We start from the raw sequence: 15,011 nt of genomic DNA on the forward strand, positions 1-15,011 counted from the left end.
AGAAAGACTAAAGAAGCCTAGTTGAAGCATTACTAAGTAATAAACAGGGCCTTTATTCACGAAAACTTAAACTAAGATACAATCGAAATTTTAAGAAATACTGCAATTCGATTGGCTGACCAGTAAAATCAATTTGCATATATCCAATGAAGTTGCAGAATTTCTTAAAATTTCATTTTTAACTTAGTTTAAGTTTTCGAGAATAAGGGCCCAGGTACATATTCTATAGAATTGTGACCTGTGTGTTTCCAGTTTAATTACTTCCGGTAAATGCTGTTGAATCAATTTATTGTGATGTAAATATTTATTGTATTTTTTAGTTGGAATTGATATCCATACTGTTTATGTACCAATTTATACTGGTAATAACTCTATCAGTCGTGATAACCATCAACAGGTACTTGTCTGATTTCTTTTACTTCATTATGGTTTTACTCATTCACTGTACAGGTGTAACATGATGCCTGTGTGTTGAATTGAACCAACGACCCCAGGTATGGAACCAGTGGGTGAACAAATGTGAAGTCACCCCCGACCAAGTCTGTAGATATAAACTTTATACAGCTAAGAACAGAAATGAAATGGAATGAAATAAAATGAGGTTTAACGTCCTACTTTTCTGCTCTGACTGGGCATGAATACGGGATCACAAGACAGAACAATCTAGACGTCCCCTGCTACACGAACAATCACACAGCACACGACATACTGACATCCCTGCTACACAGGATCACTGTGGTGATGTGTTGATTGTTTTAGCTTCCATTTCAACTAATGTGTTTCTCTTTTATTTTCAAAATAATCCAGGCACACTGTACTCACTATAATGTGGTTCACTGGTACTAGTAGGTTGCCCGACACATCCAGAAATGGGCTCCAATAAAAAGTTGAACAAATTACAAACCTCACGTGACCATTTCTAAAATGATTATGATACAGCTCAGATCCACATGCAATGTCATGATATTCTCTCTACATCTATCAAATAATCTCTCTTTCTGTCATAATATATTTTTCAAAAAAAGTGATGGATATTGAAATGCAAATTCAACGCCATCGAAAAACACTGCAAGAATTGGTCGTGGCACTGCAAGAGGAGTGGGTCAGATTGCCCCAAATCATGATTGGACTGTTGATTAGGAGCATGCCACGATGAATTGCTGAATGTCTGAGGATTAGTGGAGCAATTACTCATTATTAAGACAAAAATCAAAAACGTCCATATTCACTTTTGACGGTGTATCTCTTTGCGAGTGAAATGGGGCCGTCAGATAATTCACCCATATGAACTGTTTATGTTAATGTATAGGCAATTGGTCTGTTATTAACATACACTGGTTACCTCTAATAAAAATAGCAGTGCATTTTCGCAGTTTTGTATTGTTTCAGAATATCCCCTACTTTTTTGAAGAGTATAGTTTATGATAAACATTTTGTTGTAATTTGTTACAGATTAAAAATGAAGTGCCTGATCTTCCTCGCCATCTGTCAACAGAAGGTAAAATCATACATCTGTTCATTCTAATTGAGTGCAGTTTCACCCTTTGTGATGCAAAAATATAAATTGATTCTAGAAATTATATTATTATGTTCTTGATGATTGACAGAACTCTACCATGTTAGATTTCATAAACAAACGAAATAATGGGTGGAGGCCTGAACAGCTTTCGCTCTCGGCGCCAGCACAGCTCTCGACAGCCCGGAACCTAGCTTACTCCTTCCCACTTGACTCAAACATACTATTATGTCTTACAGTTGAGTGTGGATATAAATTTCGAATGAGGGCCTCGAGGTGACTTTTGTTCTATTTAGCTCTCGACAGCCCTGAACCCTGCTTACTGCACACCCACTCTGCTCAAACATACTTGTTTATACGGCATAATATTATGTATTCCAGCTGTGTGTGGACATAAATGTGCCAACAAATCGACCTGTGCCCATAAATGCTGTAAAGAAGGTATAAACAATAGTAGACAAACTCCTAAAACACCAAAAGCATCCAAACAGCCGGTTAAATTACGTGGTTTACAAGCTCAGATGAATATATTAAAACACAGAACACAAGATTTACCACACAGTGCTAAAGATGTCAAAAGACCACGGGTAGGATATTTTACTACTTTGCTTCCAAGAGCTATACTTAGCTTCTTTTCTTATCCAAAAGGTTTTTTTTGAACATGCTTAGAAGGAGAGAGAGAGAGAAATGGGGTTTAACGTCCACTCGACACAAACTAGTTCATTTCGGGACTAACATATGGTTTAATTTTATTTCAATAATTCGCTTGCGCGTAGGGGTCTTTAGCAGTGGAAGGAGAAAACCCGCAAGGTTGGACAGGCGACCCTACTCCTTGTCACATACAACCGGGGAATCGAAACCACGCCAGTTGACTCAATGGCAGACTTTATGATACAGCGCGCACACGCTAACACGCTAACATGTGTACACGGGACCTCAGTTTTTCATCCCAACTGAATGACTAGACAGCTGTCCTTGTCTCAGGCCCTCTAGAAGGAAGATAAAAGAAGAAATTTATCTTTCTTGGTGTGTTAGTTTGGATAGAATTTTATGATTCGGTTTCTTGAAGCCGCTCCTAAGAAAACTAAATTGAAAGAAGTTGTTATTAAATGTAGTAAACAAAAAATTTACTGGACCAATTCGAATATTTTCAAGCCAAAAGTCAACTTATAAATATTAAGTGTTTTGAAATGGGCTGATATTTTAAGCAGCTAGAACTAGATTTCTATGACATGCAAATTATATTTGAATTTAATTTGATTTTAGATATTCAAATGAAAAATTACTGTGTCAGTAGCAAACCTGGAAACAAGTCACTTGTCACAAACATTGTCTGGTACAAATCCAGGTTCTGTCAGGCACTGTTCCTCTGGTGCCTGTAATTTTCTCAATCTCAGATTTGTCTATTTTCTGAATTTTTGTTGACACCTTTTGAATGCAGATTAAGTAGTTGATCAAGGTAGGTGTATAGATGCTATAACACGATAAATACGTTGATCACTTAATTACCTAATCAATCCAGTCTATTATCAATGATAATTGGGTTGAGTGGTAGTTATACACTCATATTCCTGGTCAGACAATTTAGGACGTTTTGGAAAAAAGCGACGGACATGTCCGGAATATATGGGCGAAATCCTATCACTGGTTGGTACAAGCATGGCACAACGATAAAAAGGTAAGGTAAAACATTTTGTCAGGTCCAACAAAAAGCATTATTTCAAGGCCCAATCAACAAATCTGAATTCTTTTTATTTGTCCATAGCTTGGTACAAATAGTTCAGGTCAACCAACACCGACCATAGATTTGAGTATGTACGCATATCAGAAGAATAAGATGGCCACACCACAACAACAGAAACCTGGTTGTAGTTATATTAATGAAACCCCTATAGAACGTGCAACACCTCAACATAATGAACAAGCATCTGTCAGTCATAATACAGGTAATATTTCAAAATATTGATATTGAATGGCCCCTCTCTGTTAATAATTATTTCCCCATTAAAAATTTGAGTTGATCAATTTCCTAGAAGTTTTTATTTTTTTACTCCCAGATATATCAGATTATAAGAAAATAACATTGAATAGACCAATTAGACCTGCTGTATCATAAGTCATCTGATGTGGTTTCGATTCCCCGGTTGAACATGACTAGGAGTAGGGTTGCCTGTCTAACCTTGTGGGTTTTCTCCGGTTGGGAAAAACTGAATCAACACCAACAAGAACAAGAATCTATCTATAATCAAGGTACTGGACAATCCTTCTTCATTATCAGTTAATATATCTATAATCAAGGTACTGGACAATCCATCTTCATTATCAATTAATATATCTATAATCAAGGTACTGGACAACCATTCTTCATTATTGGTTGATATATCTATACTCAAAGTACTGGACAATCCTGCTTCATTATCAGTTAATCTATCTATAATCAAGGTACTGGACAATCATTCTTCAGTTAAGGTTTCTATCATAAAGTTACTGTACCTGGAATTTCATTTCAAAATTTTGTCAATCTGGCAATTATTGACTGAAACAAGAGCTGTATGCTGTACAACTGTTCTTCAGTATCTGTTAATTCATATAATACTAGCAGGATACCGGCTTCGTCAAATTCGCCAGGGCCCAATTTTCCTGGGGCCTATTTCACCGGGGCCAGTGATTCGATGAACTAAAACATTCACTGCGTCATGCTGGTTAATTTAATACGATATATGTGGGGGTGGAGTGGTGCGACAAAGCGTGATTCACCCGGGTCCCAAATTTGATGGCCTAAAATATTCATGCTGGTAAATTTGATATCGCATATGTAGAGGTGGATCGCGGCCACGAAGTGTGATGGGCAAACACACACACATACACACAGACATCTTTGATTTTATTTATAGGGATATTACTGGTATATTATTATTTCTAAAGTTTTTCATCAGTCTCACTAGGTATCACAGTCCATCCATCCTACTTTCAGTTCATCATACACACTGACATCTTTGATTTTATTTATAGGGATATTACTGGTATATTATTATTTCTAAAGTTTTTCATCAGTCTCACTAGGTATCACAGTCCATCCATCCTACTTTCAGTTCATCATACACACTGACATCTTTGATTTTATTTATAGGGATATTACTGGTATATTATTATTTCTAAAGTTTTTCATCAGTCTCACTAGGTATCACAGTCCATCCATCCTACTTTCAGTTCATCATACACACTGACATCTTTGATTTTATTTATAGGGATATTACTGGTATATTATTATTTCTAAAGTTTTTCATCAGTCTCATTAGGTATCACAGTCCATCCATCCTACTTTCAGTTCATCATACACACTGACATCTTTGATTTTATTTCATCTATTTATAGCTGTTATTCCACTATTACCGAGATTCTTGAAGTTTATTATAGTATTTATCGCCACCTCCCCACTCTCATATCCCTTCTCCTTGTCAGTGGTGGACGGAGGGCCTGACAAGGACAGCTGTCTAATGGGGCGAAATCCATTGATGTGCACGTAAAAGATCCCTTGGTAGTTGGAATTTGATATAAGAGTAGGCTGTAGCGCCGCTCTGGGGGCAAAATTTCCCTCATAGCACACTGTATGACATATGGCCTTCTTCACTAGCCCAGTTGGAGCAGAACAGTAGGTCTTTAAACATCATTTCAGTTTTATTGCGTTTCCCCTATCCCTTCATACATTAGTTCCATACTCAGTGATTCAATCAATGACCAGAATTCAGATCCCTCCATTCAATCGATATCATTACATCCCTTGCTTTGAGTATCCTTATTTATACCCCTTGATTTTATACCATTTACTTGTTTTTATTTTTCAGGTAATTTTAATATCGAACTATCACCGATGATTGAGAATGACACCAGTTCCGGAGAACTATTACAAACCATTGTTCCATATAGTTCTGACGAATTTGAGAGTCCTAGAGCTAATCTTTCTTCTGCTGGAAATCAAGTGAACCATCGGGATCAAATCAGCTATGGCCCCAATAACTACAGCAACAGGGTCAACAGATCAGATATTATTAGCATAGAACCAGTAGGATATTATTCCCATGGTAATACAGATTGTATGAATAACAGAGGTGAAAACCGAACACATGGGAATAATTCCATTTTAGACAACAGGGAGACTGCAAATAGAACAGATGTTAATCTGGCAACTGATAACCAATGCATTGATGTAACTTACTGGAATCCAGGATTTTCAAGGTATTGTATTTAAACATACATTATGCAAGAGCTAAATCTGCCTACCGGTATTGCAGGTCTTTCTTTAGGCCTGAAATGTTATCTAAATTATTAATTAGACATTAATTAACTTGTCTTGACCATAATCAACTCTCAATGTCATCGCTAGCCTACAATATTTACTGGATTACAATCCGATCTGCTGTTCAACGCTCTTGGATGATTTAATCAAAAAATACTGTGATTTTAAAATTCAATCGCTAAATTCTCGGTTCACAGTAGAGCAATTCCCTTTACATTATCTAGTTTTTATACGCCCAAATTTTCATGTGGACGTATATTGTCGTCGCCCCTGTCCGTCCGTCCCTCCGTCCTGTTTGTGAACAGTCTACAGGTCACAATTTTTATCCGATTTCAATGAAACTTGAAATATAGGTTTATCACCCTAAGATCTCGGTTCCTTTCGATATTGGCATGTATCGGACTGTAACTTCATGGATTATGGCCCCTGATTGTACAAAAAATCACGTTTTTAGCTTGTGAACACTGTAGAGGTCACAATTTTTATCCGATTTGGTTTAAACTTGAAATGTATGCTTATAACCCAAAGGTCTCAGTTTCTTTCGATATTCGTGCATATCGGAACCTAACTTCCTGAATTATGGCCCCTGATTGTACAAAAAATCACGTTTTTAGCTTGTGGACCCTATAGAGGTCATAATTTTTATCCGATTTAAAAAACATATTATTATATCACCGTTACACCCTAAGGACGGCCGAGTTCAAATTTCGTGAAAATCGGCCTAAAACTGACAGATAAAATTGCCGCCGTTCGTTCTCAAATAGCGTAAAAATATGGTATATCAAGGTTGTGGACCTAGAGGTCACAATTTTTATCCGATTTTGTTGAAACTTGAAATGTAAGTTTATAACCCAAAGATCTTGGTTCTTTTCGTTAGTCACACATATTGGACCTTAACTTCATGCATTATGGCCCCTGATATTGTACGAAAAATCGCGTTTTTAGCTTGTGGACCCTATAGAGGTCATAATTTTTATCCGATTTAAAAAATCGTATTCTTATATCACTGTTACACCCTAAGGATGGCTGAATTTGAATTTCGTGAAAGTCGTCCCAAAACTGAAAGACAAAATGGCCGCCCCTCGTTCTCAAATAGCATAAAAATATGGTATATCAAGGTTATGGACCCTATAGAGGTCACAATTTTTATCCGATTTTGTTGAAACTTGAAATGTAAGTTTATAACCCAAAGATCTTGGTTCCTTTCGATATTCGCGCATATCGGACCATAACTTCCTAAATTATGGCCCCTGATTGTACGAAAAATCGCTTTCTTTTTAACTTGTTCTCTATCCATCTCTCGAAAATGTGGGCGTATCCTGGTTAACTATTATAGAGAGAACTGCCAGCTTGTTACCTAATCTCCCATATTGTTTCTTTAAATAACACATTAAACATTTGTATGAAATAGGGTTAAGCAGGGCCAGCCCTAAGCATGTACTGATTAGTTTTAATCCAGCCCTGGGTTTAACATCATACTTTTCTTGCACCAACTGAACTATTGAACTGTGCTTTGAAAGAAATTTTGAACGATTATCCACCTGCACTTCCATCAGATATCAACTAGTACACAAGTAGAGCTTGGAATTTTCCCATGTGAATGACAATTTGCTTTTTCCTTGCAAAGCCCCATGCTCTTGTCCTGCAGCTTTGACAAGAGGAAGCCAGATTGAAAAATCCTATATCGTCCACTATGAATCCTACAATAAAGACATTGCCACCAGCTCTAAATCATCGCTCTTCTGGCAAACCGACAAATCTGCTATATTTAAGTATTGAGAATTATGTGTTTGAAATTTGCTTCTGTTGTTATATCTTTGGACATCAAATAATAACATTCATTTGTGATTTAATATTTCATAGACATACATATACATCAGGACACCGAATGCCATTAACATAAATGTTATTATTTGATGGATACAGAGATAACAACAGAACGCAAATTTCAAATGCATAATTCTCAATACTTAAATATATTAGATTCGTTGGTTTGCCAGAAACGCGACGAAATGTTCTCTTATTAGCCATTCAGGCTGTCTAGGAACAAGCAGAAAAGCTGTAATTTACACTATAATTAATAATTGAACGAACTCAAATTCAGTTTTGCCATTTATTTTTCAGTGATGAAGATATGGAAATGTTTGAGGATCAAAATCAGAAGAAAAATGCAGTAATAATAGGAAAACCTCCAAGTGTCTCAGAAACATCAAATAAATCCACTAATAAAATAAATCCAGTAGGAGCTAGGGGAAGCAACTCTTTCTCAACTAACAATCAAAACCGAACTGAATTGAATGATAAATTGGGCAATCGTACGAAAATCTCAGATGTAACGGATTCTAGTGGAGCTGTAAATAAATCCACCAATAAGAACTACTCACAAATACAGAAAGAGATGTTGATGGAAGTAGATAATCTGTTTTGTGGTTTGGATTCAGACACGGACGAGGAAAAAGAGACAGGGTTTAACGATGCAATAATTAAAGAGGATATTTGTTTACCATCTCTTAATTATACAAGAAGATCAAATCAAAGTCGTCAGAATCACATTCAAAACATCGGAAAGCAAAATTCTGAAAACGCAGCTCTAAATCAAAATCATGCAAATTCTCATCAAAATCGTCAAAATTATGGTCTGAACCCAGACAGTCACCATCAATATCTTAAAAATTCAAATCACTACGCTGAAAGATGTGATGGTGAAAATGGAGTTAACAATAAGTCTCAAAATGTTGCACAAACAGATAACAGCATTAATGTTCTAGAAAACCAAAATTTGAGAATGTATTCATCTGAAAAACAGAAAATTACGGATAGACAACAGACCTCAAATATTTTTCAGGTAGATTTCGATGATGATTTTGATCAGTTAGATACTGAGTTGTCTCCCCCTAGAAATCAGAATAATCCAGATAGGGGCCATACTAATACTAAAAATATATTTGATCTGTATAAAGAAGAAAGCCAAAAAAGACTACATTCAACTGATTCATCTGTTTTAGATCAGTCAGATTCACATCAAAGCGACAATCTGACAGGACAGATAAATCCAGCTTTTCATCAACTGGATCATTTAGATCTAACTAATACTGCAATAGCTGGTATAGATTCGAATAAAGGACAACTTTTGAAAGTTCTACAAAAATCCAATGTTCCAGATGATTTTCAGGATGACTGGGATTGCTCTCAAATTATTCCACAGATGTCCTCATCCTCTCGATTACAAGAATTATATCCTGTACAAGATTCAAAAAGATGTCACTATGGTAACACATCCAATATCAACAGATTGAACCACTGTAAAAATATGGAGCAGCCCTTCCCACGAAATCAAAATAAAATAATTGAAAACACAGGAATGCAAAATCATACCGAAGTGAAAAGTGAGTATACAGCAAATTCTACTATTCCAGAGAAAATCAGTGTCTCCAGACGCAAGGATGTAATGAATGGTCCAATTTATTCTCTGTCTTCTAATTTATCTGCTCAAACAAATAAAAACATTTCTAGAAACTCCTCCATTAAAAGAAGCAATGAAAAACCTGGGACAGACCTTCAATACAAAGAGGTAGAACAATCAACAACTCAGCCACAAGGAAATCACACCTCTGAAGACTTTATTGTACCGTCAAAAGTTCATTCCAAACCAAAATTCAATTTAAAATCAGTAGATTATATTTATTCGGATGATGATACATCAAATACATTAAAACTATCTCAGCATGACAGGGTCTTATGTCAGCCTGTAAAACATGACCAATCAAAAGATAGATTTCAAGAAATGATTCCAGTCATAGATTCGTTGGCCGACAGTAATAGCCGCAGAGTTGACGTTCAGATAAATGACAGAATTGGTAGTAAATGGAACGACTCAGAATGGCAAAGTTACCAAGGAGATTTCAATGAATCATTTAGATCTGGTTCTAGATCAGTGGGCAATAATCTTGGGGAAAGAGATATTGACAAAACAAATGCGAGATTACCATACAAAGAATCACCAGAAAAGAGTTTCAGGGCTAATGAGTCATTAAGAACTCATGGTAGTATTGGTGACATTGTCAGACGAGACTATGTCATGCCAAGGAACGATGTAGCAGAACACATTGATCATTTTCATCAACCACCTTACAAACTATCATCTCATGCATTGGAGGCTAACAAACCACCAGTAAACACATCATCGGAGAAGTCTATCTATAAAGACATAAATACTGAAATATCGTCAGATATTTATCAGGCCATGGAAGCACAGACATCTGTTTCTAGGCAACCTCAGTACAGATTGTCATCATCTGATGATTATCAAGCTAAGGTCCCAGAGATATCTGTCTCTGGTGAAATGGCATACAGATTGACATCAACTGATGATTATCAAGCTAAGGTACCAGAGATATTTGTTTGTAGACAACCTCAGTACGGATTGACATCACCAGATGGTTATCAAGCTAAGGTACCAGAGATATCTGGTCATGGTGAAATGCCATACATATTGACATCAACTGATGACTATAAATTAACATGTTATAAAGATAAAGATGTTAATACCAGCCCTATCAACTGTAGTAAAGAACATAGATATGGTCAGGTAGGTGGAATGATGCAGGTACTCTATTCTATACATGATACCTTAAAGCTTGGAGCAATGAGGAATGAGGTAGGTGCTCTATAAAAAAAAAACACACACCACACTCCATGCATGATACATCCACCTCTGCCTATACCTAAACTGTTAAAAAAGGGATGTTGTCATGGAAAATTAAGATTGTTTTAAGCACCATTTATCCTTCTACTGTCCCGGCAGATTAGCAAACTGTTTTTTCAATGCCAGTAGACTAAAACTTGCCCAAACATCATCTTAACTTAGGTATGCTACATGTCATATAAAGTTGTTCTAGGCTGGAATAAAAACCAACCCACATGCAAGATTTATTGTGTACTATGTATGAAGTAATATATTTATTGTTTACCAGGTGTTAGCATGGGTACCAGATGATGGTGGATCACCTAGACCTACAACTTTACCATTAAAATCACCTGTGCCTCCAGCTTACCTGTCGCAGTCACCACCTTTAATTAACAGGTGAGTTTAAAACTAAAACTGTACCTAATAGCAAAATTGACAAAACAAACCTGTGGACAAGACAAACTATACAGACATTGCAAGAAATAAACAAGAAATAAATATCAAATCATGTGAATGTATCTGGTATCCATTGGTATAATGCTATTTTTTTGCAAACAATATCTTGCTCAACTGAGAGAGAGAGAGAGAGAGAGAGAGCAAGAGAGAGAGAGAGGGTTTAATGTCAACTCAACACAAACTAGGTCATTTCAGCGACCCTACTCCTTGTCATGTACAAGCGGGAATCGAAACCATGCCACTAGACTTATTGGCAGACCTTATGATGCAACGCGCACGCGTTAACCATTCGGCCACCCCTGGCCTAATTTTCCAGTGAAGGCTCTGGATTTCATTCTAACAAAAAACTACCTCTAGTATTTGAAAATAAATTTCATGATATCGAGTGTTTTATTCCATTACAGTGAAAGAATAATGTTGACTAGTGATCCTGTGAAACCAGAAATAGAGAAATCTGTTGGATTATCCAGTTTCTTCTGTCCTATTGTTAAGTAAGTCAGGTTTACATGTCAGATTATCCGGTCCCTTCTATTATCCATTCTTTTCTTAAGTGCGATTTTCTCTTCAGTATTAACAATGATGAACTAAAGATTAATGTTTGGAGACAAACAATTGATCATAAAAGTTTTCAAGATCTATTTTCGGTCTGTAGAATTTATATTTGGGAACAACTGTCTGATGATTTTAATCAAATAAGATGTGCCTTCATGTAACCAGATCGTATAAAAGTATTTCCCACATAGCACAATCTGATTAAAATACAGATCTATATTTCGTTTCATTTTTTTTATACTTTCAATGGCCTACACTACATGAAGATCTGACCAGTTGTACTTGGAGGTCGCGTCAGGGGTCATATGAGCGCTTTAGACCCAATGACGTCAGGCATTGATTAATTAATCAGTTTTGACGTTTCTAGAGGCTTACCTACAGTTCTGTGCAGAGCACGCCAAGAACTCGCCGTAACAGATCGTTTCATTGGCGAATTCCTCAAATCAACTAGAAGCCTAGTGTAGTAAAGACAAATAAAATGAAATTTTGAACTAAAAAAACTATAAAAAAACAAAACGAAATAGGATCTGTGTTTTAATCAGATTGCCCATAGCACAATGTAGAGTGTCTTCATTAGTCCTGTTGGTACAGAAAAGTAGAATGTTAAACCACTTTTTTTTTCAAAGTAACTTATTTATTTTGTTTTACAGGGTAGATGATAACAATCATGATAACTTCAATAATCTGTTTGAAGGCATTTTTTAGTTGAAGAAATGGCTGTATCTTATACTGTAATAACCAACCTCATCCTGTTGGAAGTGTAATAAATGTATCTGTACTCTTTTAGATCCTGTACAGTATTTTCAAGTTCATCAGCTGTTAAATAATGATAAATTTCAGTTGATATACTGTACTGTGCTTTCATTCTGCATAAAGTGGGTGGAAAATGTTGTTTGAGGTTTATTATAGTGAAAAATGTTATTTGAGGTTTAATTATAGTGAAAATTCTTATCTTGGAATGTTTGATTAAAATCTGCAGCGGCTTGCAGAGCTTTAATATAGTGAAAAATGTAGTTTGAGGTTTATTATAATGAAAAATGTTGTTCAAGGTTTATTATGCGGATGTTGTCTTGGAATGTTTGATTAAAACCTGCAGTGGTTTGCAGAGCTTTAATTGGTGATGTCCTAGGGCTGACGTCTTGATTGTATGCCCCCCAAGATTCCAGTATACCCCCCCCCCCCACCACTCTGTCCTTGCTTATTAAAAGACTTTTATATTTATTTTCACCCTTTAATTGGATCCCCCCCCCCACTTACTAAAATGATGCTATGATCCATTTGCACGCCTCCATTTGTCTATTCAAAGATTTACCTTAGCCACAATAATTCCTGTCATCAACTTGAATCCAAGTTATAAGTTTTCCAACTGAACACAATCTCTAAAATGTCTTAACTCAGTTTAAGATACATTGACACATATCTGTGATTTTTATATGCCCATGTCACTGACTTTTTGAGATTTTCTTTCAAACAAGCTGGGATTGTTTGGCTAGTCATTACTGTGATATAAGGGACCCATCGAACGGAACTATTTTTTTCTTCGATAATCTTGAAGTCTTCAAATTTCATATACTATATTATGCAATTTATTTTTCATTTTTGTTATACAAATTATATATATTTCTACTGCCAAATAATTAATTTTATGTAGAATTTGTTATATTATTTATCTTGTTAATGTTAACCAGCAGCTGTGATAAATTATTTTGAGATTGTTTTGTGCATTTCAAATTCTGTTTAATATATCTGATATCTAATTTCATGTCAGATAATTGGTTTACAAATTTTATTTTCTTAAAGATACATTATGTAAGATTTAGAGAGAGAGAGAAATGGGGTTTAACGTCCACTCGACACAAACTAGGTCATTTCAGGACTAACATATGGTTTAATTTTTATTTCAATAATTCGCTTGCGCGTAGGGGTCTTTAGCTGTGGGAGGAAACCGGAGGACCCGGAGAAAACCCACGAGGTTGGACAGGCAACCCTACTCCTTGTCACGTACAACCGGAGAATCGAAACCCCGCCAGTTGACTCAATGACAGACCGTATGATACAGCACGCACGTGCTAACCATTCAGCCATCCACCCCCCCTGTAAGATTTAGATAAAGAACTGACCATCCTTGCTATAATAGCTCAAAAACAAATAATGTAAAATGAAAATATTGAAAATTTCATTCAAATTACTTCAATCTGAGCTAAGTTATGACTTTTTGTAATTTTGACAAGATGTGTGCATCGTGGTAACCAGGGCAATGGTATATTCGAGACTTAGCCTCGCTTTCCCATTTTTGAATTAAATTTTTAAATGGCTAACTGTTCTATTCTAGTTAAAATCTTGAGTATTTGATGCCATCGAGAGTTGATTATGGTCTTGTTTTGTTAATAAATGTCTAATTAATAGTTTATATAACATTTCAGGCCTAAAGAAAGACCTGCAATAGGCAGATTTAGCTCTTGCATAAAGTATGTTTAAGTCCGGAAATAAAGTAATTGTGTATAATATATTGCACATTAAACACTAATGTGGCTGACTATTTGTAACTTTAAATTAAAGATGCATTATGTAAGATGTTGTTCCTATAATAGCTTAACTATTAATAGAAAATGAAAAATTAATATGTTGAAAATTTCCGTCAAATTACTTTATTTTGAGAAAAGATGTGAATGTTACAAGTTAAAAGAATAGTGTAGTCGATTTTCATTACTACCATTGTTAAAATAATAAACAAAGTCTTGATTATCCATTTTAAAATTAAATGATTAAATAGTGATTGTGTTTCAATCCACATTCACAATTTATATAACATTTGAGGCCAAAAGAAGATCTGCTATAGGCAGCTTTATCTCTTACATATTGTGTCTTTATAATCCTTGAATTGCATTTAGTGATTGAGCACAATAAAAAAAACGCAACACAATTTATATGGAAAACAATCACTGGCTTATACACATATAGCACAACATTTCAACAAGTATTCTCTTATCATTATCTTGTACTTGATAACGATAAGAGAATACTTGTTGAAATGTTGTGCTATATCCAGTAATTGTATTCCATATAAATTGTGTTGTTTTTTATATTTTGTCTTTAATAATAATAATTGTGAGCCATGGTCAGTCTTGACTTTGACAGCTTAAAAATATTATGTGTAACTAGTCTGTAATTTTGTTGAAAATACATAAATTGATGATTCATTTTGTTGTATCCCTTAATTATTTCCAGTGCTTAAAGCTATAATGTACAAGGCAGCCATGCTGGAGGTCTCAGGTTTGCACCCAGTGTTGGCCGAGAAAGTTCCTCTTGATTTTCCGGCATGCAGGGGCTGAGAAGAATGGCTGTCTAGTCATTTAGATTGGAAGAAAAATCGAGGTCCTGTGGACACATTGGCTTTGATTGTAAAAGAACCCTTGACAGTCAAGAATACAGCTGTAGGCCTCTGTCCGGACAAAGATGTACAACAGGGCTGAGCTTGTAATGTATAGAGACTTGAATGTGTT

At 35.6% G+C, this 15,011-nt stretch overlaps 1 protein-coding gene and 1 long non-coding RNA gene across 2 annotated transcripts; both read left to right on the forward strand.

Annotated features, from left to right (window-relative positions):
- Positions 1–319: 319 nt before the first annotated feature.
- Positions 320–3,456, forward strand: LOC126824858 (uncharacterized). The gene is made up of 4 exons (XR_007681654.2): positions 320–397; positions 1,453–1,498; positions 1,898–2,103; positions 3,282–3,456. It is a non-coding gene; the product is annotated as an uncharacterized LOC126824858 (long non-coding RNA).
- Positions 3,457–3,720: 264 nt separating this feature from the next.
- On the forward strand, positions 3,721–14,668 carry LOC126824860 (putative histone-lysine N-methyltransferase 1). The gene is made up of 6 exons (XM_050554266.2): positions 3,721–3,766; positions 5,362–5,752; positions 7,938–10,401; positions 10,787–10,896; positions 11,361–11,447; positions 12,159–14,668. Exons 2-6 carry the CDS (start codon positions 5,388–5,390, stop codon positions 12,211–12,213), a joined length of 3,081 nt encoding a protein of 1,026 aa, XP_050410223.1. The 5' UTR covers positions 3,721–3,766; positions 5,362–5,387; the 3' UTR covers positions 12,214–14,668.
- The last annotated feature ends 343 nt before the right edge of the window (positions 14,669–15,011 follow it).

The sequence above is a fragment of the Patella vulgata genome, chromosome 6 (assembly GCF_932274485.2).
Source record: "Patella vulgata chromosome 6, xgPatVulg1.2, whole genome shotgun sequence".
NCBI lineage: Eukaryota > Metazoa > Mollusca > Gastropoda > Patellidae > Patella > Patella vulgata.